The sequence below is a fragment of the Terrapene carolina genome, unplaced genomic scaffold, assembly GCF_002925995.2.
Source record: "Terrapene carolina triunguis isolate 2854851 unplaced genomic scaffold, T_m_triunguis-2.0 Scaffold32862, whole genome shotgun sequence".
NCBI classification, from domain to species: domain Eukaryota; kingdom Metazoa; phylum Chordata; order Testudines; family Emydidae; genus Terrapene; species Terrapene triunguis.
The window spans coordinates 619817-645592 of record NW_020697213.1 but is presented as its reverse complement, the minus strand read 5'-3'; the positions used below and the strand labels follow the sequence as shown (position 1 = coordinate 645592).

At 54.4% G+C, this 25776-nt stretch overlaps 1 protein-coding gene across 1 annotated transcript in view; it reads right to left on the bottom strand.

Moving 5' to 3' along the window:
- Positions 1–25776, bottom strand: part of LOC113409370 (NEDD4-like E3 ubiquitin-protein ligase WWP2) — an 84772-nt gene that overhangs the window by 12736 nt on the left and 46260 nt on the right. Inside the window, exons 9-16 of the mRNA XM_026663193.2 lie at positions 14228–14317; positions 11374–11548; positions 6770–6824; positions 2209–2290; positions 1267–1395; positions 722–800; positions 512–583; positions 274–362 (exon numbers count right to left, since the gene is read on the bottom strand). Coding sequence (XP_026518978.1) covers positions 274–362; positions 512–583; positions 722–800; positions 1267–1395; positions 2209–2290; positions 6770–6824; positions 11374–11548; positions 14228–14317 — 771 coding nt within the window. The remainder of the gene's footprint in view (positions 1–273; positions 363–511; positions 584–721; positions 801–1266; positions 1396–2208; positions 2291–6769; positions 6825–11373; positions 11549–14227; positions 14318–25776) is intronic.

Below are 25776 nucleotides of genomic sequence, written 5' to 3'. Positions count from 1 at the left end.
CCCCCCCCCATTCCCCAGCCCCAGGGGCGCAGGCAGAGCCCGGAGGGGGCCCTCTGGCTCGGTTTTGTTACTGTGGTGCACACAGGATTCAGGCCATTTCTCATTCAAACCCAGCAGGACGTGCCCTGGGCTTCTCTGTGGCAGCAGGTGCTGAGCAGGGCCCTGGGAGAGGAACACGCGCCCGAGCTCTGCCCTGTGAAAGCCCCAAGCCTCTCCCTGGGCCCCATGCAGGGCATTCCCGGCAGGCTGCCCCATTCGTTCAGCAGGACTCACCTCGCAATGCCGCCATAGTCCAGCCCCTCCTCGCCGCGCATGATGATGTACAGCCTGCGCCGCAGATCATACGGCTTCATGTTCATAATCTACGAGGGGGAAGAGATGGGCCGTGTCACCCACAGGGGCTGCCCCGATATCCAGGTCCAGCCCGGCTCCTGCATCCCTGGTACCCTCTCACACGGCCCCCTTCAGAGAGCCATGCTCTGCCTGTGGCCCTCCCTGCGCAGGGCCTCACCTGCTGAAAGGAGTCCTCGAAGAGCGTCTGCCGGGAAACGCTGATCTTCACGTGGCTGGGCAGCGCGTTCGACTGGAACCAAACACAGGGACTGGGCTCAGAGTCAGCACAGCTCTGCCCTCTCAGTGAGCCGCCCGCACCCCTTCCAGCCCCCAGCCTGGCTGAGCGAGAGGCTGTCCTGACCCCCGTGCCCCGCTCCCCAGTACTCACGTGACACAGGAAGCGGAACTGGTGATATTTCCAACGAAAGCTTCGGTCGTAAGCCCCAGGGGAACCCCCCTGCTTATTCCTACAGGAGCAAACACATGGGCCTTGGCTGAGAACCTCCGGGAGCCGTGCCCCAGCCCCAGCCAGGAGAGCTCCCCCACAATACAACAGCCACCCCCTGCTCCGTGGCTGGGCCTGGCCAGCCGTTGCACAGCTGGGCACTAGGGGAACAGCAGCCCAGCGTGAGCGCGCCCAGCAGCCCAAGGGTATCGGGGAGTGGGGCGGCACAACCACCAGCCATCCGTTACTCGACCCAGTGGCCCCAGGCCACGCTGCAGGTGCACAGGGTCCCGCACTAACAGCGGCACTTGGCATCTTCCCAGCACCTCATGACAGCCTCGCCCCTCCTGATGGGGGAAGTGGGAGTGGCCCAAGGCTACAGAGCCAACCACAGGCAGAGCGGAGGACCCAGCTCCTAGCCCGGGCGCGAGCCGCCCGGCAGCACACGGCAGCGACAGGAGGAGGGGCCCTGGCAGGAAGCGCCTTACCCAGACTCAAAGCCGGGGCGGGGGTCTTTGAAGGTGGTGGTGCGAGTGTTGTGATCCACAAAGTAGCGCACCCCCTCGCTGGTGTATTTCATCTCCCAGCCAGGCGGCAGCGCCGGCTCCTGGATCATCCTGCCCGGCACAAGGAAAAGATTCCTGGACACGTGGCACACTGGGAGCAAGAGGGTCCCGTTCCCCTGGCATGGCCTGCTCCGGCACCCCCTAGGCTGGGAACAAGTGCAGCTCCTGGCCCCCAGCCCCTCACGCCTTGTGCCGCTCCCCTAAGCCCCAGGAGTCTCCTTGTAGCTGCAGCTCTGGCCTGGCTCCCAGGAAGCCCTTCCATGCTGCAGGACTGGTGGGGACCTGGTTCAGCCCTGGGCCAGGAGCCCTGCACCGTGTGATCTCAGCCCAGGAGACGGACTCCAGCTAATGCTGCACTCAGCCGTCTCCCAGGAGAAGTGCCCAATGGGGAGCACAGCACAGCACCCCCAGCCACCGCAGGGACACCCCCAGGACTCACTCTGGCTGCACTGGCCCAGCGTGGGGAGGGAACCCGAGCACAGAGCCATGCGGTAGGAGGGGGCAGGGACCTCAGGGGGCCTACATGGAAGTGCCTCCTCCTGCCCAAACCAGCCCAGAGTGTTCCCCTTGCGTGGGGGCCTGGGCTGTGGCTGCCTCCTAGTCTGGGGCCTGGCAGATGGTCTCAGACAGGATTCCCAGGGGAAACCAGCGTGCCCCCACCCCTGCTTGGGCACTGCCTTGCTGCAGTTCCTGGCACTTGATGCCTTTTCCACAGGGCCCCCTCCCGGCAGGTGTCTGTTTGCAGGACTGCTCCGGAGCCCATGTCCTGAGCTCTCAGACGTGGGGTTACTAGCACAAAGCTCTGTTGTGGTTAGGGGCCCACTCGCCAGAGCGTGACCCAGCCAAGCAAAGGTGGCGCCCTACCCCTGCGTGCGAGGATCCTCCCACTGGGTGGTCCGCGTGTTGTGGTTCACGTAATACACTCGCCCGTTGTCCTGTCTCTTTTCTGAGAGAGAAAGAGGGAGAGAGAGTGTTACCCTGCCCCCTCCGGCCCATTCGCGCCACTCGCACGGCTCTGCACTAGCCCAGGGGGAGCACGCGCAGGCCTCAAGCCTTTCAGGGAATGGCGACGCTGCGGTCAAGGGTGTGGCTGCAGCGCGTGTAGACAAACCTGATACCTGCAGTGACGATGCAGCCACATGGCTGCAGTGTGGGCTAGCCATGCCCGAGACGACCAGGGTGCAGGTGGGCTGGTACAGCCACACTGAGGCTAGCGAGGTCAGAGCTAGCGGGTACCTCTCCACGCACTGCAATCACACCCGGGGCACAGCGCACACCAGACAGGCTGGAAGCTGAAAGGGCCTTTTGTAACTCTCAGCTCCCCAAGAGCAGGGGATCGCCTGGGGCCAGTGCTTCTGGGCCCCCCGCTCCTTGCAAAGGGATGGCATTCCCCTGCAGCCCGGCTCTAGGAAAAATCTTTGGTCTAAGGCTGGGGTAAATGGAGCATGAGAAGGAAGAGCAGCAACTACTCACAATGTCCCGCAAAGCAGGGTCCCCGCCCACGCTCCGCGGGCCCTGGCACCTGACACAGAGCTCAACACCCTGAGCACTCTGGGCCCGGCCGGGGCACAGAGACGCAGAGATACAGGATGTGCAGCTTCTGGGAAGAGTGCTGTAACTAGCCTTGTCCTGCCACATGGGTGTGCACACGCCTCCCAGCCCCCGCTGCATGTGCCGCATACATACCCCTGCCCCCCCCCACCTGTATCCCTCCCCCTGGCCACGTGCACACCCCTTCCCCTTCCCGCTGCATGCGCTGCATATATACCCCCCTGACCACATGCACGCCCCTCACACCCCTTCCCCTTCCCGCTGCATGAGCCACATACACACCCCTGCCCCCCCCACCTGAATCCCTCCCCCTGGCCACATTCACACCCCTTCCCCTTCCCGCTGCCTGAGCCACATACACCCCCCCGACCACATGCACACCCCTCACACCCCTTCCCCTTCCCGCTGCATGAGCCACATACACACGCCTGCCCCCCCCCACCTGAATCCCTCCCCCTGGCCGCATGCACACCCCACACTCACGTTCCCCTCCCAGCTGCATGCGCCGCATATGCACCCCTCTCCTCCACCCACATCCCTCCCCCACTGCATGAACCCCCTCACAGGCCTCCCCCATCCACTTCCCTGCTGCATGCGCCCCATTCATGCCCCTTCCACCCATCACATGCACACACCTCCCACACCCCTCCACTGCATGCACAACCCGCTCATCAAACACACACCTCCCTCAGAAACATCCACTTTATACACCCGCCCCTTAAACTCCCAGTGTATGCACAGGTCTCCCCCCATACACACCCGCCACATGCACCACACATGCCTCCCCCACACCCACTTACACACACACACACGCACCCCTACGCTCCCCTAGAGTTCACAAACCAACAGCCTAACCATGTACACACTGAGGCACCCTCCCCCGCCCAAACAAAGAGCTCTCCATGTACAGCTTTCCTGAGCCCTCCGTACACCTCTATGTGTACGTATACTCCAGGTACACCCCTCCCTTCACGCACACCCCTTGTCATCACTTTGCCTCTCCTCTAGACCCAAACACACGCACTGTCGTATACAGACACAACCGCCTCCCGATACACACAGACACGCACACCCCACACAACTGCGCATGCTCCCAGGTACCCCTGCCCCTAGCCACGCTGCACGGAGGCCCTGCCCGCGGGCACCCCCAAGGCACTGGCCCTATTGTGGGCCGCCAGCCCCGCCTGCTCCTGCACAGACTACAGGGAGGAGCAGAGTTTCCCCAGTCCCGGCATTTGCCCTGCTGCTTCGCTGGAGAGGCCCAGCTGCGGGAGCGGCAGCACGCTGAGCGTGTGGCCCTGCTCACCTCCCACTCCTGGGAGCTCCCCCTCCTCCCACTGCTCTTCGCTGCTCCAGAGGCTGAGCTGGGGAAGCAGGATGCTCCCGGGAGTCCCAGGCACCTCCTGGAGGGTGGCTCAGGCTGTAGCGCTAATTGGAAGCAGGCTCCCTTCCCCCTTCCCGCCTGGACGCTAAGGCAGCTCATGTGTTTGCTCCCACGCTGCAGGCTTTGGCTGGACTGCGCTCTCAGCCGGATGCACAGAGCAGCCCAGGACATGCCAGACTCTCCTCACTGAGACCACAAGGTTATTGGAAATAAATCAGGGCCAGAAGCAGGGGGCAGGGAGCCAGTTAGGCCGGGGCTGGTGGTTGAGAGCACCTGGGAGCCAGCTCCTGCCCACAGCCCCTGCTCCACTCACAGGGGCCTTACTTCGGGCTAGTGCTACAAGCGGAGAGTTGCTGGAAGCCCTCGAGTGACCCAGGCCAATGCCCCTCCTGCACAGGGCCCAAGCACCGCAGCGGCTGCAGGGAGCAGCACCCAGAAACCTGACCGAGCCAGCGCTGCCCTGAGCCGCCTGCGTGCAGCAGCTGTTGCTGGGCTCTCCCTTGGACTGTCAGCTCCTCCATGGCCCCGCGTGGCCGGGCCACCACCCCGAGGCTCTGGGGTCACCCAGCCCACATCTGAGCCAGGTCACCCCCCCACCCGAGGCCCTGGGGTCACCCAGCCCACATCTGAGCCAGGCCACACACCCTCCCCCCCAGCCCACAGCCCAGCCGGGCCCCCATCCAGCCCACAGCCCACCCCCCCTGCCCGCTTGTACTACGCACGGAATTAAAGGGGGCTCCCTCAGAAAAGACACGAGCCAGCAGGGTATAAGGATTTCAGATGTCAGGGATGGGGAAGCTCTGTTAGGTCCATCTCACCAACTAGGGTCAGGCTCATGCCAGGTGTCTTGCCCAGGACAGTATTAAATGACTCAAGCAGCTGGGTTTCCACCTTGCCCCCTTGACAGCCTGGTGCATCTGGCTGCCAGGATGCTGGTCCGATAGCCACCCTGCATTTGCCTTCTCTGTTTCACCCTCTGGCCTCTCCTTGGCGCACGCTCTATGGTCCCCCCAGCCCTGGGGCTCACACCCCAAGTAGCTGTTGACAGTTTCCCTGGTGTCAAGATAGGAAAACTGCTGCTGCCAGCAGCAGTCCCGTCAGCAGGCTGTTAACCCCTCCTCCAGCCCCTGCAGCCCTGCTCCAATCTCCCTACGACGCTAACGGGCCTCGGGGGCTGAGGTCCTCGGACCCAGACACTCCCCAGCCACATCTGCATGTCCAGCCCCAAGTCTCCATGTCGCTCCTACCCAGGCCGTCCGCCCAGCCAGCTGCTGCGGGGTGGGTTATTAGAGCACCTGGCCTTTGTCCACGTCTCTAGTCACCTTTGTATTGTGTCTCCATCCTCACTGAGGTTTGCAAAACCCTCCCGTTGAGTGTCACATGCCATGAATACGGTGGTAACGGCGCCTGCCAGCAAACCCGGGCAATGGCTCCTGTTCCCTCTGCAGCCCCATGGTCCCGGCTTCATAACCACCACCCCCAAACTTGATTATTCCCTGGGGGTGGGGGGGGGTGATTCCCGCCCCCCCGCCCCCCAGGTTTCAGCCCAGCTGGAGCAATCGCCCAGCGGAGCAGTTACCTGAGAAGTGGGGCGGGGGGCACATCTTGTACAGGCTGCCCTGTCCTAGCAGCGCCTCCAGGGCACACCATTGCGTACACGGGGCTCTCTCTGCTCCACACCCTGGTTCAGAAACGCCATTTCAAACCGGCCCAGCGCTCCCGGGATCTTCCATATCCCCCATCCATGCCCATCATCCCCCAGAGTCTCAGCAGCAGCTCCTGTCCAGCTCTCTCCGGTACCACGGGATACTCCCCTGGGCACACGCTGTTGCCACTCCCTAGATCTCCACTAAGTGGCTGTCCCATCCCCGCATTACCCACAACCCACCTCACTCTGGGCTAGCGTCATTCGGTTCAGAGGTGACACGAAAAAGGCAGGTGCCTGGTGGAGCCCAGTGGAAAGCAATGGCACCGAGAACGGACCACAGCAAATTCCCAATGTAGACTTCCTGCTGGACACCATCAGCAAGAGGCCTTCCCCCGTGGCGGAGCCTTTCCTCCCATTCCCAAATGCAACGGGGGAGCTGACCCCGGCAGAGAGAGCCAGGCAGAAGAGCCGACCTCTCCCACCCCTCCTCGAGTCCAGGCAACAATCACAGATGCTACTGGGTTTAGTCAACAGGGAGCAAACCCAGAGAGCTGGGCACCTCTGGACTCAAAATGCTGGATTTAAAGTCCAGGCTGGGGTGGATGTCTGGCAGATCCACCCCACAGGCAGCATGGACGGTGGGACATGGTCATCTTCCCTATGCTCACACATCCCACCAGTAACGCAGGTTCTGCCCCCCAAGAGCAGCCAGCCAGCCAGCGGAAAGGTGCTGCGGGAAGGGACGGACGGCGCAGGAAGGGTTCAAGCCCTAGCGATGGAGTGGGGGTGGTGCCAGGTGAGCAGCAGAAGGGAGAGAGCAGGGGAGAAGGCTTGGTACTTACCCCAGCCGGGAGGAAGGGGGCCCAGAGGATCATTGTCAGACGGGGTGCCGGACGACTGGAGACAGCAGAGGGGGCAAAAATACAAAACAACACAGAGATTATCAAGAGCCGGGAGTGAGATGAGCAGGGAGGTGAGGGCAGGCTCCCCGCTCTCCTCTCAACCCCAACTCTCAGCCCAGGAAAACAGCCTGCTGCTAAGGAACTAAAAGCAACTTGCACGCTCGGGGTGAAAAATGCCCACGCTAAACCACGGCCGGGGCAGCAGGAGCAGGGGCCATGGGAGAGAGGAGCAGGGCTTGCTGGAACATCCAGCTGTGCACGGCTGCTCTGCTCCTGCTGGCCAAGGCGACTGATATCACCACCACAGTTACACCTCCAACCTTCTCCAAGAACCACACACAAGAGGGGAAAAAATAGCGCAGGCCTTTCCAATGAAATCATTCCCACAAGCCCTGTCCACGCCCAGCGCTTCCTGGCTCAGCCTGCAGCCTCCCCCGCCTCCCCCTTCGCAGCGGGCTGTGAAAGCGAGCGGCAGTGTGCGAGATGCACTCCAACTGAGGAAACATTCATGCCTGCACAGACAGGCGTCTCCCTGAGCCCCCTGCACGTCCCCACCCCCAACAGGTCCACTGCACAAAGCACCTTTATTCTGGCTCAGGGCGAGCGGAGCAGCCTGGACTGGGGGCTGCTGGCCTGGCACTGTTTAGATTAACCCCCCTCCCCGGCTTTGCTGGGAGGTCTCCTGGGGATGGCCCGCCAGACCAAACAGGCCAGGATTCAGGAGAGTGGGGGGCTCAGCATACACTTCTCAGCGTTAAATAAGAAACATATTGTTACTAAAACGGCCTTTTCATTTCCCCTCCTAACGTTAAAGTGTGGGCGTTGGGGGCTCACGTTGCGAGGCAGGCCCCGGATCCGGAGCCGACTGGTTTGAGGAAGGGAGCAGCGCGCCATGCACAGAAACCCGACCGCGGCTCAGGGAAACACCATGGCACTGCCAACCCCTTCCCCGCCCCACAGGGAAACGACGGACGTCCACACACAGCTTCCACTCTGAGCCACAGGGCTGCCTAGAGCCCCGTGGTCAAGGCACGCGGCATCTCCGGCTGCCTGCCGACGGAACTGCCCTTGTGTCTGAGGGTGCAGGTGAACCCGAGGGGCCATGTGAAATCCCGGTGGGGTGAGACAGGACACGGGATTGGGAACAAACAGAACCCACGGCAGTCAAGGCCCCTTCTCCCCACACACAATCTGCCGAGCAGGGACTGGTGTGAGCAGGCCATGGCCACGCTGAGAAATCCTGGCTCATGCGGCGGGCTGTCTCAGCTGCCCCTCCCTGCTCAGACAGACGCACGGAGCAGCCTGCCAGAGAGCCAGCCGAGTCACGTCCGGAGGTATCACCTCACTGGGACCTAAAAATAACGGATTTGAACAAACATGGCAGCGCGACACGAGCGAAGCCTAAAGCTGCAGGAGCCAGCCCCCGCGCTGCTCCCACAGTGCCCACACATGTGCAGCGAGGGGGAATGGCCAGGCTGCTAACAGCCAGGGAGAGACACAGCTCCCAGGGGCAACACAGAAGCATAAGGGAAAACTAACATGGTGCCCAGTTAAATCAGCACAGCAAATGCTCCAAGACTGCCAAGGGCAGGAGCCCACGGAAAATCCCCAGGGCAGGGCCAGGCAGCCCAGCACGAGAGCAGCTTCTGGACACAGCCCTGTCCCCATCCATGCTGCCGGGCGCAGAAGCCCAGAAATGCTGCGCTAGACAGAGGCCAGCGATACTGAGAAACCCGGGCCACCCGCAGGACTAAGCAATGCCAGCCTAGCCCAGCTGCCTTTCCTGCCACACAGGCCGGCCGGCCCGGGACGGCTCAAGCCAAAGGCCCTCTGGGGATGGGAGCTGAGCAGCAGCCAGCACTCCTGGCAGCAACGTTGGAAGCAAAAGGATCATCACTTCCAGATTTAGCCTGATGCAGTGAAGTCCCCTCCGCCCTGCCCAGCGCCCGGCCGGGGTGTGGCACAAAGCGCTGGCATGGCTGCAGCGCGGTGGCTCGGGGGCTCACGCTCAGAACACAGGCAACGCTCTGGACTGACGGACTCAGCGCTTGGGAGCCAGCGCTGCCAACCCTGGAGGAGAGCAATGGGCACGTGGAGGGCAGCGAAGCCTGCGGCAGCCCAGCAAGCTCGCTGAAGGACAGGGAGGGCCAGGCTTGGAAGGGAAGGAAGACTGAGAGCAGGGAAGGCAGGTTGCTCCGCGCTCTGACACTGCTAGCACACCACGAGTTGGATGCAGGGGCCATGGCCAGCTGCAAGGGGCATTTCTATAGCTCTGGACTGCTCAGCCTCCTGGCTCCCTCCGTGGGGAAGAGAAGTTCATCACCCAGGAGCTCTCGCTTGGGGGGGAAGGGGCTGTTTTCCCACGCCGACCCCATGCTCACACCCGCGAGCTCTCCGCTGCCCCTGGCAAGGACAGCAGGCCCACGCACACGTGCCATCGGAGCAGACCGGAGGGCTTGGAGCAGTGGACACAGGAACCGGGAGAGGCTCACGCGTCTTCCCACAATCACACCCCTGCGGAGCCCCGGGAGAGCAGCGCTGCCCAGGGCTGAGGCCTCCTGTAAGATCCAGGACTCAGCCAGGGGCTGTTTGACAGGGGAGTGGTTGGAGGTCCTTGCACTGGGGGGCAGAGGCGTCCTGGGTAAAGGTCAGCGCACAGGCCTGATGACTCCACTGGCCAAGTCTGTGGCCTGCCAGCTGCTGACCTAGGCCTGATCTGCACAAGTGCTGAGTCAGCTGTGGTCACAGGTGCTCAGCAGGGGTGGAGGGTGGGTTTGGGGACCGCCTGGCCCGTCCAGAGAGTCTCCTGGCCGCAGATTTCTCCAGCCAGTCACTATCTGACTCTGAAGTTTGAATTCCAGCTCTTGAGATAAGCAGGGAGGGTCCTGCTCAAAGGGGATAGGAGCTGCCAGAGCCCAGTCTCTGCGCTCGGCAGCTGCATCCCCGCAGAGGCTAGGTGAGAGCTCAACATCCTCCAACAAGGAGACGTGGCCATTTCGTCCAGCTCAAGCCCAAGGAAAGAGGCAGGGAAAGCAGGAGGCGCCTTCTGAGCAGAGCGCTTAGCCCTGGGGCTCTGGGGGCCTTTGGCCTCACCCCAGCAGCCACTGCCTGAGCACCCAGGAAGGGGAGCCGCTCGTATATTACCTTGCTTCGGAATTGATCGTTCCAGTCTCCCGGGACAGAGTGTGACCTCACTGCCCGAGCCCAGCCACGCCATTCGCTAAACACAGGTTCCCGGATGGAACAGCCTTAGCAGGGCCGGCTCCAGGCAACCAAGCTGGTGCTTGGGGCGGCACCTGGAGGGGGGCGGCGCGGCGTTCCGGCTGCCGGGGAGAGCGGGGCCACAGCTGGGCTCGCCGCCCTCTCGCCGCCCTGCCCCCGGCGCGCTGGCCGCCGGGGGGGAGGGGGGAGAGCGGAGCCCCCGCCGGGGCTCGCCGCCCTCCCCCCGGGCTCCGGCCGCCCCACCCCCCCGCGGGGGGGGGGCGCGGAGGCTTTTTTGCCTGGGGCGGCAAAAAAGCCAGAGCCGGCCCTGAGCCTTAGCTGGGCTCCGAGCACCTCTCTCCTGCCACGGATCCAGTTCCCAGAACGGCCTGAGCTCCGCATGGCACCCAGCAGAGACCTGCAACCATCCCACCAGGGACAGCTCCAGGACACTCCAGAGAAGGCCCTAGGGACTCACAGAGGAGTCGACGGAGAAAGCAAGTTCCTCTGCCATGCTAGTCTCCCCCCCATCCCGGGGGAGAGGGCCTGAGGTCATTTCCTGCTGCCTCTGCTCAGGACAACATGAATCATTAGGCTGGATATTAGCAGAAACTTTCTAACTCTAAGGGCAGCGACGCTCTGGAACAGCCTTCCACGGGAGGCTGTGCAATCCCCGTCACTGGAGGTTTCTAAGAGCAGGCTGGACAAACGGCTGTCAGGGACAGGCTAGGTTCACTTGGCCCTGCCTCAGTGCAGGGGGCTGGGCTAGATGTCCTCTCCAGGTTCCTTCCAGCCCGACAGTTCTAGGGATCTCTTTAAAGAGGGAACGCCAGTTCCCTCAGGGTTTCTTGGCTCCCTGCCTTGGAGGCAGCAGAGGTGTTTGTGGGATCTTCCCAGCTGCTCCAACCCCTTGCTCTGAAGTTCCTGCAGTTCTTGTCCTCTGGAGCGGAGCGGATCAGGGATACAGCACATGAGGGCAGTGGCTGTGAGTCAGCTGGAGAGGCCCTCGGAGGAGTGCTGGGCTCTGGAACTAGGAGAAGGGACTGGTAACTGCCTGGAGAAGCGCCCAGTACAACGGGCAGACTGCAGTGTGGGGAAGGGTCCTAGCAAGCCGTAGCTGGAGAAGGCTGTATTGTCACTGGAGACCCTGGAGGCTGTTTGGGTCCCACGTCACCTTCACTGGTTAGCAGGTCTGACAGACCCTCACACATCATTCCACAACTACAGCCAACATCCCTGAGCAGGGCCTGGATTCCGCACACGCTGCTCAGGGAGGGCCGATGAAAACTGCTCCACGGTCCCACCCGTCTGACCCCTTAAGAGGAGATGTCGACTTCCCTTACCTGGTACAGGAATCTTTGGCTGAACTGCTGCATGGCCCCTTGGAGCTGGTTTCGCTGCGTCTGCCACTGCTCGTAGTTCCTCACATACTCCGCTGTGGGACGCTGCCAAGTGGTGGTCCTGGTGTTGTGATCCACATAGTAATACCTGCCCCGGGGGTCCACTCGCTTCTCCCAGCTGGAAACACCGCAGACAGGACGGCATTACCAACGGTACTCGCCACCCCCCATACAGACCCTCCGCTCGCCCCGACACCCACTCGCTCACACACTACCACCTTAGCTGACGGTCCGTTAGCACGGCTGGCTAACCCGTTGGTACGTGCTAGTCGGGGTGCTCCGCAGATGCTTGTGGTTTTCCCCAGGGCTCAACCTAGCAAACTGTTAGCTTCCAGAGTGCTCCAGTGCGTGGCTGGAAAGAAAGGGAGGCAGATCTCCCTGCTCCCAGCCGTGGGATGAGCCCGCATGGTCTGTGATCTCACAGCGCAGTTCACGACAGCAAATCAAACCCGCGCTGCCGTCATCACACAGAGCCTAACCGCTCAACCCTGGGCCGCGGAAGCAGCATTCGTAATAAGCCTTGGGAGGTGCTCCTAGTGCAGGGGGTCCCCCAAGGAGCACTGGAGAGAGAACTGGAGGGCAACACGTGGATGGAACAAACATGGCAGGTCAGAGGGATGGAGGAGGAGGATGGAGATGTTTAAAAGCCAAAGAAAGAATGGAAAGCTCCCTTGCTAGCAGAGAAATGGTGCCCTTGCTGCTGGGTCCAAGGCAGCAGAAGATGCTAGATGCTGTTCTGCTTTCCAAGCTCCTAGATACTGTCTGTGGTTCCCCCATGAGGGGTTCAGCCTGGGGCACCACCCAGTCTCATGGCTGACAGTGATTCTTGGCCACGACTTACCATGGTTACTTGGTAACTCAGAGACCGGGAATGTCAGTGGAACATACCTTCCTTCCTTCCTAGGAAATGAACCTTCACAACTGTCAGATGGGCAGCCAGGCCATCAGCCAGCCTACCAAGGAATAGGAGGTGGTCCCTGTCAACAGGGCCACAAAGCCATGGGGAAGGATTATCCCAAGGTGCTAGAGAAGCCCCATGAGGAAAACTCTTCTCAGGCTGAAAGGGACGGCGTGTGTCCTGGACACACAAGTTCTCTTACTGTGAGGGCCTTAGGGGTGAGCATTCAAGCCCATCCCGGCTGGCGCCAAAGCAGACCCAGAGAACCACTAGAACTGAGGCTTCAAGGCCGGAGACTCAGCTTCCATTCCTGCTGCTAGACCCAAGGGAGAGCAATTACTCAGTCCCGCCGGGGGAGAACAGCCACTCAGTGGCCAGGAATGTAGCCCCGCTGCTGAGAGGGTTGCCCCACCTCAGGCACAGGGTGCCCCGGAAGTCTTGAGAGGCTGGTGATGAGAGAGGCGCTGGTGGAGCCTTTGGAGCCAGACTCAGTGAGCAGCAAGGCCCAAGCAGATGGTGGCGTTTCTGTGCCTTGCAGAGCTGGGTCGCACAGCGTCCCACTGGTACCGAGCTTCTCGCCGCGCTGCTTTGGAGCAGCAGGGAGTGGAACAAACCCCTCCCCGTGGGGTGTCAGAGACGGGCCCCAGGGGTTATGGTACCCCCACCTGCCACTGCAGCGGGTTGCTTAGTTGCCTCCGACACCTGCAGGACAGAAGCCATCTGAGGTGCCGGGATGAGCAGAGGGCACAGTGCATTCACAGAGGATGCGCTATGGGCTAGGCTTTGGCTCGCGGCAGCATTTCAGGGGTTACTGGTCTCCAAACTCACAGGCAAGAAAGGAGTCCAGAGCCGTTCTGGGGGAACTGGATTACAAGAGCTGTGGTGGTCGAGCGTGTCCCGGCAGGACCAAGACTTTGCACTGAGTCCTACCACCGCAGTCTCATTTCAAACACTGCTTCTCCTCCCCTCTGAGAAACCAGCGCTGCCGGCTTTACAGGGCAGCTCTAGTCTCAATCAGACTGGATCCCTCACTCCACAGGGAATGGATTCCTTTGGATAGGACGACTTCAGCACCACAGGACACGAGACTGACGGGAGCCATGGTGCCTCTTTGCAGAGGTCCTGTTAAGCCGGGTAGCGCTGCTGAGTAGTTGGAGGACAGGAACTGTCCAAGGAGAGCCCAGGTGCTAAAGGAAGTGACACTGGTGATTCCATAGGTTTCTCCTTCCCTCTCCCCGCCCAGGTCCACAGCACCAGCCAGCGCCATGCTGGGGAACTGGGTCGTGGGAAGCCCCCTACTGCATCACAACCACCACCAGGGGTTTTCTGGGAGGGTTCCCACCCACGTAAGGGCCTGTCTAAACTCAGAGTAGCCTAGGCGCTCAGACAAGACCACAGGGCAGCAGGGAGGGCTGCAGAGGTCCGGTTTTAGCAGGAAGTGTTGTATGTAAGTAGGAGAGATGAGGGGTATGGAAGCGACGTGGGAAAGGCCTTATTTCACATTCACCCTGCATGCTGGCTTTTAAAGTACGTTCACTGATTAGGATCACTCCGGTCTAAATGCAGCCAAGGGAAAAACAATGATTTGGCTTTATCACTTTCAGCTTTTAAGGGGCACAGAGAGAAGGAGAGAACCAGAGAGAGCTCTGGAAAACAAGGGCTCAGAGGGGCTACAGATAGAAACGGACTGAGGCGAGTAAGTATGGACTGGCATGAGAACATGTGACATCTCCAGGAGGCAGCAACCTGCCTGGAAATGGAGATGCGTCTCTCCCACCATCTGTCTCTCCCGTTTTCTCCTTTGCAGGCAGCCTGCTGTGTGCCCAATCCATCCAGGCAGCTATTATCCGGGGCTCCCCTCTGCCCTCGGAAACTCCAAGTATCTCAAAAGTGTCTTACCCTGGAGGCAGAGGTCTCTCCCAGGTGGTGGTCTTGGTGTTATGGTCCACGTAATAGACCCTCCCGTTCGGTAGCTCTCGCTGTTCCCAGCTGGAAGAGAAAGGCACAAAGGTGGCTGGGATGACTCGTGGGTCAGGAGATCTTTTCCCGGCAGCTGATGGGTCACTTTCCAAGGAACCGAATCCCTGAATGGCCAAGGCTGCCTCCAGAACAGAGCAGAGACCTCACAGAACGTTCGGAATTACACCAATTAAACACAGCAGCTTCCCAAGAGTGGACAGGCACCAACTGCGTCACCCTTACTCAGGGGCTTGAGTAAACGTCCTGCAGCTTCACAGTCCTGAAGGCTGAAGCCCTCTCTTCACCCACAGCCCAGCACAAGCCTCTTCCCCCACTACACACCTGTGTCTGCGCACACATCTCAACCCCCTCTGAGACACCACCACTAGGGCAGCCCGGTCTCAAGAACATAAGAACGGCCATACTGGGTCAGACCAAAGGTCCATCAAGCCCAGTATCCTGTCCTCTTGACAGTGGCCAATGGCAGGTGCCCCAAAGGGAATGAACAGACAGGATATCAAGTGATCCATGCCCTGTCACCCATTTCCAGCTTCTGGCACTCAGAGGCTAGGGACACCATCCCTGCCCATCCTGGCTAACAGCCATTGATGGACCTATCTTCTATGAATCTATCTAGCTCCCTTTTGAACCCCGTTATAGTATTGGCCTTCACAACACCCTCTGGCAAGGAGTTCCAGAGGTTGACAGTGAGTTGCGTGAAAAAATACTTTCTTGTGTTTGTTTTAAACCTGCTACCTATTAATTTCATTTGGTGACCCCTTGTTCTTGTGTTATGAGAAGGAATAAATAACACTTCCTTATTTACTATACCACTCGTGATTTTATAGACCTCTATCATATCCCTCCCTAGTCGCCTCTTTTCCAAGCTGAAAAGTCCCAGTCTTATTAATCTCTCCTCATATGGAAGCCATTCCAGACCCCTAATCATTTTTGTTACCCTTTTCTGAACCTTTTCCAATTCCAATATATCTTTTTTGAGATGGGGCGACCACATCTGCATGCAATAGTCAAGGTGTGGGCGTACCATGGATTTATATAGAGGCAATATGATATTTTCTGGCTTATTATGTATCCCTTTCTTAATGATTCCCAACATTCTGTTTGCTTTTTTGACTGCTGCTGCACATTGAGTGGATGATTTCAGAGAACTATCCACAATGACGCCAAGATCTCTTTCTTGAGTGGTAACAGCTAATTTAGACCCCCATCATTGTATATGTATAGTTAGGATTATGTTTTCCAATGTGCATTACTTTGAATTTATCAACATTGAATTTCATCTGCCATTCTGTTGCCCCATCACCCAGTTTTGTGAGATCCTTTTGTAGCTCTTCACAGTCTGCCTGGGACTTAACTATCTTGCGTAGTTTTGTATCATCTGCAAATTTTGCCACCTTACTGTTTACCCCTTCTCCCAGATTGTTTATGAATATGTTAAATAGGACTGGGCCCAGTACAGATCCCTGGGGGACACCACTATTTACCTCTCTCCATTCTGAAAACTGATCATTTATTCCTACCCTTTGTTTCTTATCTTTTAACCAGTTACCAATCCATGAGAGAACCTTCCCTCTTATCCCATGACTGCTTATTTTGCTTAAGAGCCTTTGGTGAGGGACCTTGTCAAAGACATTCTGAAAATCTAAATACACTATGTCCACTGGATCCCCCTTGTCCACATGCTTGTTGACCCCCTCAAAGAATTCTAGTAGATTGGTGAGGCATGATTTCCCTTTACAAAACCATGTTGACTATTTCCCAACAAATTACATTCATCTATGTGTCTGACAATTCTGTTCTTTACGATAGTTTCAACCAGTTTGCCCAGTACTGAAGTTAGGCTTACTGGCCTGTAGTTGCCAGGGTCACCTCTGGAGCTCTTTTAAAAAATTGGCGGCACATTAGCTATCCTCTAGTCATCTGGTACAGAAGCTGATTTAAATGATAGGTTACAGATGACAGTTAGTAGTTCTGCAATTTGACATTTGAGTTCCTTCAGAACTCTTGGGTGAATACCATCAGGTCCTGGAGACTTATTACTGTTTAGTTTATCAATTTGTTCCAAAACCTCCTCTAATGACACCTCAATTTGGGACAGTTCCTCATATTTGTCACTTAAAAAGAATGGCTCAGGTTTCGGAATCTCCCTCCCATCCTCAGCCGTGAAGATGCAATGCAAGAGCCCATCTAAATCCCCACAGCTGAGGCTGCCCCTTAGTACTGACATTTGCTGATGGGATACGGGAAATGGAAGTGGAGTGAGACCCCTCCCCCCAGTCTCACGTCATGCAGGTCAGACAGAGGACAGCAGTGGCTTTCAAATCTGGGGGTCAGATCTGAATCAGGCCCTACGGGTGAGAAGGCCTGTATCCCATTGCCTTCAACCAGCCCGGCATCTCACCTCCACCCTGTCTAACAGCACACTTCTGAATCTCTCGTACAGCTCCCGTCTCACCTCGAGGCAGACACATCCCCCAAAGGACAAGGCAGCGCTCCACAGGCGCTCCACTGACCCCGCGGTTCTTTATTATTAAGAGTTCCGTTTACAATAGAAACAGGGACCTTCTCAAAGCCAGCCACAGCTAACCCTGACCTGAAGCCAGTTCCTGATCAGTGGGCAGATTGCACAGTATGCCATTACTCTTTTTTATTTGACTGTTTCTGATCAGACCCTGCCTGTATTTTATCATTTTCCATCCTCTCATCGTCACTAGGACATAGAGATTCTCTATTAATAGATCCTCCCCTAAGAGATGTCCAAACCCTGTGCTCCTCCGCACCTATCGGCTTTCCCCCAGCCCTTAATTTAAAAATTGTTCTACAACCTTTTTAGTGTTAAGTGCCAGCAATCTGGTTCCATTTTGATTTAGGTGGAGCCCATCGTTCCTGTATAGGCTCCCCAGTTCCTAATAAATCTAAACCCCTCCTCCCTACATCATTGTCTCAGCCACGCATTGAGACCCTGCAGTTCTGCCTGTCTAACTGGCCCTGCGCGTGGAACTGGGAGCATCTCAGAGAATGCCACCATGGAGGTCCTGGACTTCAATCTCTGATCTAGCAGCCTAAATTTGGCCTCCAGGACCTCTCTCCTATCCTTCCCTATGTCATTGGTACCTACCTGTACCACGACCACCGGCTCCTCCCCGGCACTACACATAAGCCTATCTAGATGTCTCGATAGATCCGCAACCTCCGCACCAGGCAGGCAAGTCACCGTGCGGTTCTCCCGGTCATCGCAAACCCACTCTGTTGCTGGACTTCTGCCTGCATTCTCTTTTTACTCCTGCAGCTGGTTCCTTTGTTGAGGTTTTGTTTTTATCAAGGGGGTGGTTTTGGCTTTTAAGTTTAAAGAATGTTGAGTTCTAGCCCCTGCTCACGCTCCCCCTGTAAACTCCCTGGCAAAACTCCTGTTAGTCGCTCCTGTATGCTAGCTCCTCCAGTCACTTAGGAGCAGGCTTTTTAAAGTCCTGGTCTCCCTGAGTAGCCCCGCCCCCTGGTTAAGGGTTGATGGGTGCTAAAAGGGTTAGGGATCACAGCCTCGTTAAGAAGCTCTCAGCCTTGCCTAGCAGTCCACTAGGCTCAGCATACACACAGTCCCCCAAACCACAGCACAGAGCTCAATTTCCATCCAGCTGTACAGCCTCATTGGGCAGTAGCTCTTTACGGAGCTTAACCCTATGTACTGGACTCTGTTGGGTGGATCCAGGGACTTCAGTACCACTTGTGTGGAGCACAGAGAGTCACCCGAGCTGGAACCCTGCCTTGATGGGCCTGGGCACATCGTCCACTTTGGCAAGCAGTGCTTCAGAAGCAAATATGCTTGATCCTTGGCACTGGCCTCAGTCAGCCCAGAAGAGATCTGGGCCTGCAATGCTGTTCATGTTAGACATAGAACCTCTTTGGCTTTTGCAGTTGATGATGCTGGACCTCTGGCACAAGATTTGTGTTGATCCAGTGGGATACGGGGACTCTGCTGCCAATAATGTCAGCCACAGAACCACGTTAGCATGTGATTCTCCAGAGGTAACCGTGCAGGACCCTCAGCACCAAGCTCTTATTGAGATGGACACAGCCAGGAACGGTGGGGTTCATGGGACAGCCAAAGAACATAGGCGTGCAGCAATTCCCCAAAAAGGGCTATTTTGGGCAGTTTAATGTACCCACACCCACATCATAAATTACTTGAAAGCTTATTTTATGTACATTTAGATGAGGTATGATGTGGAGCTGTCAAGTGGTGCCATAAGCCTGTAGGCAAGGTGAAACAATAGTACCCAAAATGAGAAAGTGTCATTTTTCGCACAATTCCAGAAACGCTGCAACCAGGTTATGACTACAGCTTCTACTGTTCTCATTAATTTCAACACCCGAAGGTGGTTTTTATTGGTCAAAGCTATCAAAAGACAATGTATTAAAAGATTCTTCTAGTGGTTGTGCATGGGCAAGTTGTTTTTCCCCCCAGAAACGACGAAGCTATTTAACACAATGGCAAAAATGGCAAATAGCAACATTTTGCAATATACTAACATGAAATGTTTTCACATTGTATATTTTTAATTGTCAAAGTGTCTCACAAGTGATTAGACTAGTTTTCTCTATTTTCCATTGAAATGTGCTGACCAGATCAGTCTCACACTGAGGGCTGTGCACGGCAGCAGTTGCCTGCCCATAGTTTGTACTGTATATTGGGTAGCTATAAATGTACATCAATTCCTAATGGAACGCTAATCCATTTGTAAGCTTTTGTACATACAATGTAGCATCTGGTCTGCCTGGTACAAGATTTTAATTTGTAATTGCCTAGGCATGCAGTACTAAACTTTGACATAGCCTAGAAGCTAGCTTTTTAATTCACAGGTCAGTATTAGTGTTATAGATGACAATACACTGCTTCATCCTGGGCTTCAATCTAAAAGGGCCATTACCGTACTAACATAAAGATCTAATTTATATCTAATTTAGCTCCAGTATGTCTATTTGTACAAAATGAAAAATGGTGGTAGTCATGCGAACAGTGTAAATTGGGAATTTTACCTCCACAGGGAAGTTACAATATATAATACATGGCGGATACAAGTCCCTTACATCAAAAAGACACTTCATAAACTTTGAAAAATGTGTTCTTTATCAAGAAAAATCAAAAGAAGGCAAAAAACTGTCAAAAGTCACCAGTACTGGCAAGAATTCTCTTTTATTGACAGCAGACCCAAGGAGAGATGAATTGTATTGGTATCTACTAGGCGAGTTTTCTAGTTTAGATGATGTGCCACCAATACTCCATCACAAGACTGTCTTTCTCTTATGTGCAACAAGAAAACTCCTCTCCTGTCCAAGCTGCTACAACAATATAAAGCCCTACTTTCCTTAAAACTGCAAGCTATTCCAGCAGCATATTGCAGGAAAGATTAGAAAAACACTGCGGTTCTGCAATTTCATTACATGAACAGCATGGACAAGGCAAGTCTACCATGGTTCTATGAAACATCACAACATCAGTTGATGCTATCCAAGCTGCTAGTAATCTGAAGCAGGAACTTAAATCATCCAAATTTGTGTAGATGTTCTTTCAGCAAGTGAGCCTGATGAAACACTTTCAAATGAACAAGTGGTTTTGTATAATGCTGTTTCAATCTGAAACAGCCAAAATGAAAGCCTCAAATTTCACAGAGCTAGGTGATTGTAGTTTACAGAGGCAGCTACTTTTGTGCCCCAATTGGTGCCGGAGTTTCTCCTCTGGTTGACAGATACAGAGGCATACAATTCAGCCAGCAATAAGTATCATCCTTCAGAAGTTGTTCAAAAAGATGCCTCAACTGCAGTGTGCATCGTACTTAACCTTGATCACCTTGATCGATCGGTCCTTTAGCCCTCATATAGATTGTGCCGATCACAACATGTCTTCCATTCTTCTCTTATCCTGGCCTTCCTTCTCCATGGGCGGCCATGCCTTTTCAAGATAAAATCTTCCCATCTCTTTGGAGGTTGGCTGAGTGGTCATTTCAGTTCCCGTGGGTACCACCAGGCGACAGCTGCAGTCCATCGATTGTCAGGGAGCCTAGTTATATGCCCGACCCATCACATTTTACCGTACCTGCCTTCAACAACGATGTCCTGCGCTCCATTCTGCTGTCTGATCACTTCATTGGGGACTCGGTCACGGATTGAAATCCCCAGAATTCTTTCCATCACCAACTCCATGACAGACAATTGTTGCTCCTCTATCTTCGTCAGCACCCATGTTTCGCTGCTGTACAACACTGCTGGGAGTACTGTTGAGTTGCAGAGGTTTGCACGTGTTGCCTTGTTGATTTTTCCTTGGAGGACATACTTGACAGAACTGAATGCGCACCAACCTGCTTGTTTTCTTTGCGAGAGTTCGCCCTCCTGATCGTGGTGCATGTTAATTTCTTGGCCCAAATAGACGTATTGCTCAACTTCTTTTATTTGTTCTCCCTTGACTATTATTTGGGCTTTTGGCAAGACATCAGACTGCATACATTTCGTTTTAGAGCAGTTCATTTTCAGTCTGACTTGGCTTCTTTTTGTGTAGAGTTCTTGCAGTATTTTCTGTAGTTTGATAGTGTTTTCGGGAATCAACACGATAGTACTTAACAGTTACAAAATTATCACACCACTGCACACAAGTCTTGCTACACAGCTACACCATGAGTTTGGGTCTCACAATTTAATTGATCGACTGCACCTTCATGGATCCTGCCTAAATTATGATGAGGTGAGGCAGTTCATCACTAGCCCTGCAAAAACTGAAGTGGAAAGACTCCAGGGAGGTGTGTTCCTTTCAAATGGAATTGTACCACTTCATGCTGATGGAAATGTCATCCATGAACGATGATCATATAGACATCAATGTAGAGACCACTGATGGAAAGAACACCTTCCATTCAATGGCTAGAGTGGTATTTCAAGAACAGTCTGCAGATAGTCCAGCATCACAGCAAATATCACTGAAATGTGGGAAAGAAAAGTCACTTATTCTCCCTGGGCAAACAGATCTCTTATGCAGTATACAGCATTTGAAAAACCCAGAACAAATTCCCCATGAAAAAGTACTTGTGAAAATAAACTCTTGTCACCTACAAATGAACACTGCCCAAGATCTTTCCTGGTGTCTTTTAAGATGACTACCCTGTGATGTCCTACCAACGCCAAATGACGTTGATATTGTTCACACTCGGGGGATTCCATTTTGGACTGGTTTCAACCACAAGCTTGCAACCAAGAAGAGCAGCTACACAGCAGTTGCATATGCACCAAATGCGGATGCCAAACCAGTTGAGATGACCACAGTGTACACAACAACGCTGAAATGTAAGGAAACAGCAGCAGCAGCATGCCGTTCGGACAATGGATCAGCAGCTGTATGTGTTGCTCAGTAAGTGGAAAACAGACTCTCCCAAATGAATTGGGTACCAACGTGATTCGCCTGGGTGGTTTTCACACCCTGTGCTGTTTCCCTCCGTGTACGGGGAAATTCTGGGAAGACGCAGGATTGTGAGACCTTCTTGCTGACCCTGATGTGTCTGCACTTGTGCTCTGCGTGGCTTGACTCTAGCACCAGAGGCCCTGAGTGCTCTGGAACGTTATTAATTTGTTCAGTGTCACGAGCAGGGAGGGGGTACTCGTGTAGTCTGGCTAAGGTTGGCTAACATTCAAAAGGTGTTTGAGTCTGAAGACATTGGGTCCTTACAGTACGTCATTTAAAAGCTTGATGATGCTGTGACTCAGCATATACTACCACGACTGGAGGAATTTCAGACATGGACGAATGCCCAGTCTGCTACATTCAAGTTCTGGGATCATTTTCTCCAGGTTATACAGATACTGCTTCTCAATGTCCATGCAGAGCAAGAGGGTGACTGAAAACACGCAGAGTGCCATGCTGCCACACTTCTTTACTGCAAAGAGGCCCAACTACACCAGGGGATACCAGTCTACATTACTGACATGCTAGCTCTCCCCGGAGTGCACAGTGCTTTTGAAGCTGGGGAATTTGTTGTGCATCCGACTCCTGGTTCTTTCAATGGAATTTAGGGTGACCTGGGAACAGAGAAAAGTGACACCAGAGACTCAAAGGGTAGCAGTGGGATTGTAGGACTGACAAGAAAGAAGCCAGCTCTTGTCAGATGGACCCTCACAAGTCCTGAGTGAATATGCAAAAGCTATGGGAGTAAGAAGTGGCCTAACACGTAGTAATGCTGACAGTCCACAAACAAATCCATGCCTCTGCACTGCACTGAAGAGTGATGAAGAGCATGTTACAGACACCGCTTACCAGCCACGTCATCAACAATATAACAAACCATTTGACCCTGAACTGTATCCAGAGGGGCTTAATATATCTATTGGATTGAATGTAACATCAGATGCACAAGAGTCTCTATGGCTAACAGTAGATGTTGGTGAAGAACAAATGGAGAAATTTGTGAGAGATGCACTTGATTCTGATGGGACACCCAGCTTCTTCAGCCCAGTCAAGAAATCTGGCATCAAAATATTTGCTGACATGGCCAAAACCACCAAATTTAGGTCTGGCAAGGGAGGGACAATCACAGCAGCTATCAGTCCAGAAATTGTTTTCCTGTCCTTAGAAAGATGCAGAGATGATGTTTCAATGGCAACTGTTCTTAGTCACCCAGTAGGACCAGTGCCTGTGTCACTCTTCCATGCTGATGGAACAATGAAAAGAAGAGATGCTAAATTAGGACATCTGCTGGAAGCTCAAGCTGACAGAACCCATAAGCTAAGAGCATGCCACAAAGGAAGTGTACATCAGAGATGCGATGGCTGTCACACCAATAATGGCTAGAGATAAATTCCACACACTCGATGAATTGGCTGCTGAGTACTTGAGGCAGGTCCTAAAAAGATTTCACAAAGCTAATTCTGTAATCAAAGTCTTTGACAGATACGACAACAGTAACTCTGTGAAAACTGCAGAAAGATAGCGCCGGACAGAATCTAAGGTTGGATGCAATACCAGGTGACTGGTATTCTAAAGTTTCTAAATGTGGCATCCAACAAGCAGTCAGTCACCTATAAAATTCCTCTGTGAATATATGATTCAAAATGCACCTGAGGTTGTAAGAGCACATCCAGCACAAACACTCCTTGCTGGAGTCTCTTCCAATGGTGAAGTACCAAAGTCCATCACCAGCAGAGGTGCTGAAGCAGCCTAAGACTTGTACAATATTAAAGAGAAAGTGGATACAAGGATGCTTCTGCATATTGTACATGCCAACATAGCTTTTCAGTCTCTTGGGGTCAAAGGAACCACAGTAATTAGGTCATCTGATACAGATTCCAAAATGGAACACACAGATAGCATGTGGACTGAAACAGGCACCATTACCAGCAAAACTGCAAGCAATTTGTGATGCACTCACTCCTGATTTCTGCAACACACTTCCTGCTGTATGCTCATTAACAGGATGACTCTGTCATCCCTGTTTGTGTTGTCAAAACAAAGGGCACTTACCGCTTCGGAGATCTTGCCAAATTGGGAGACAGTACTTAACAAGCCACAATTTCTGCAGCAATGAAGTTGGTAACAGTGTATGACCAGATGAGAAAGAAAGGGAGACCCTCAGAGACCTGAAGTGCCTGCACATCAATCTAGTCATCAAAAAGGACAAGTCACTGTGTGTGGACAACCACGTGTGGACAGTTTTGAAGAGCATGTCAAAAGAGTATCTTAGCAAACAAAGATTTGGGTGTCTTCGAACATAAGTAACCCAGATATTGGATGACTATTACAACATAGTTGGGAAAATGTGGATAATAAAGTACTTCCTGTATTCTTCCAGGGCCCAATGACATCTGAGCTTCCGCAAGACCGTATTTGTGTCTGCACCAGAAGGGATCACTGCACAATCAACTGTCAGTTTGCAGGAGGAGCTGAGACAAACATCAATTCAGCCAATCAGAAACCAGCTTATTCAAAAAATTTTTTTTAAATGTACTTTAATTAAAAAAAAAAGATTTCAATTGGCTGGAGCCTGTTTCCTGGGCCAATCAGGATGCACTTTCCCCCTCAAGGACTGTCTAGAATGCAGCTTGCAGCTGTTACTCTAGCATCCAGTCAGGACAAGAGGTAAAACAGACAAATAACATCCTAATGAAGTGTGGTGACAGAATCAGTCTCAGCTGCAAAGAAGTTAGTGTCTGGGTTTTGCTTATGCATGTGCATTGCATCTTGTGCCCATTCTCCAGGCCCAGGGATGAAGCTTTCAGTCAAACTCCCAAGAAATGTGGGCAGTTTATTTGCAAGCACCCCTCTCTCTAATCATGCTTCAGTGTGTGACTGGTGGAAAATCCCCAGCAGCCTTCCCTCCCTTCCGAAGAGCAAGGTGATCGTGGTTTGATCCAGGGACCGTCACTGAGAGTTTGCAGCATGAGGCACGCCTGCCCGCACTGCACACCAGTATAACTCTGTTCTGGCTGCAGAAAATGGCTTCACCAGGCAGTGGCTATAGGGAGCAGTGGCCGGTGTGAAATGGCAGGGCTAAGGTAACCCGCAGTCCAAACAAAATGCCTTGCCTTATGTAAGAAACCACAGCACCCTGCCTTCTGCCAGACAGCATAATGTGCCTCTTTGTGTGCGCGAGACAGAGCTGTGTATACACGCCGTGTTAACTCGCTCTCCGTCCCCAGTGCAGGATCATCACTGATAGGAACCAGATGCAGGAGTTGATGACTCCAGCTGCCTTCCCATTCCATTATCAGCCAGCTGGGAAACCTGTGTGTTAAAGTGGGGTCCCCACCCCAAACCTTTCCAACTCTACAAAGCAACTGCTCTCATACCCTCAAGTACCCTGGCTCCCTTCAAGTTAATCACATGATAAGTTTAAGAGTAAGGCCAGGTGGATGTAACGGGACGGATTCTGGGGGCTGCTGGATCTGGAATTATTCAGACCACCTTCCGGTATTCTCCAGCCCCTAAAACAGACTCCCAGTCATGTGCATGAGACTCCTTTGTGCTCCCCACATCTGGTGCAGATGTTTTGAGACAGGCATCTGAGCAGAACAAATAGCTCAGAATCCCCACATGAACCTGCGCTCTGTAGATTCCATGGGTGTGGTGGGAGTTGGGGAGAGAAGCAGGCTCCAGGCATCCATCCGATAAAGCTGGGAAGAGCCGAGACCCCTCAGGGCTGTGGAAGGGAGTGGACGTGGGGGAGATCATCCTACTGCGTCTCTCCAGGGATCAAAGGAAGTGTGTAGAAAAGCCAGGGCTCCTGCAACAGGCACTCGACCCCCTGGAGCATTCTAAGCCAGTGAGAGTGACATGGAGGCTCTCGGACCCACCTGCAATGGCATGATGCTCAATAGTAGGTGGGGACCCAGGTCCCCTGTAAGCAGCAAGCCTCAGAACTGCTCCGCATGCACTCAGCACTCTCCCCAGTCAGTCACCCAGCCACAGCCCGGCCACCAAGGCCTCAGAACTGCTC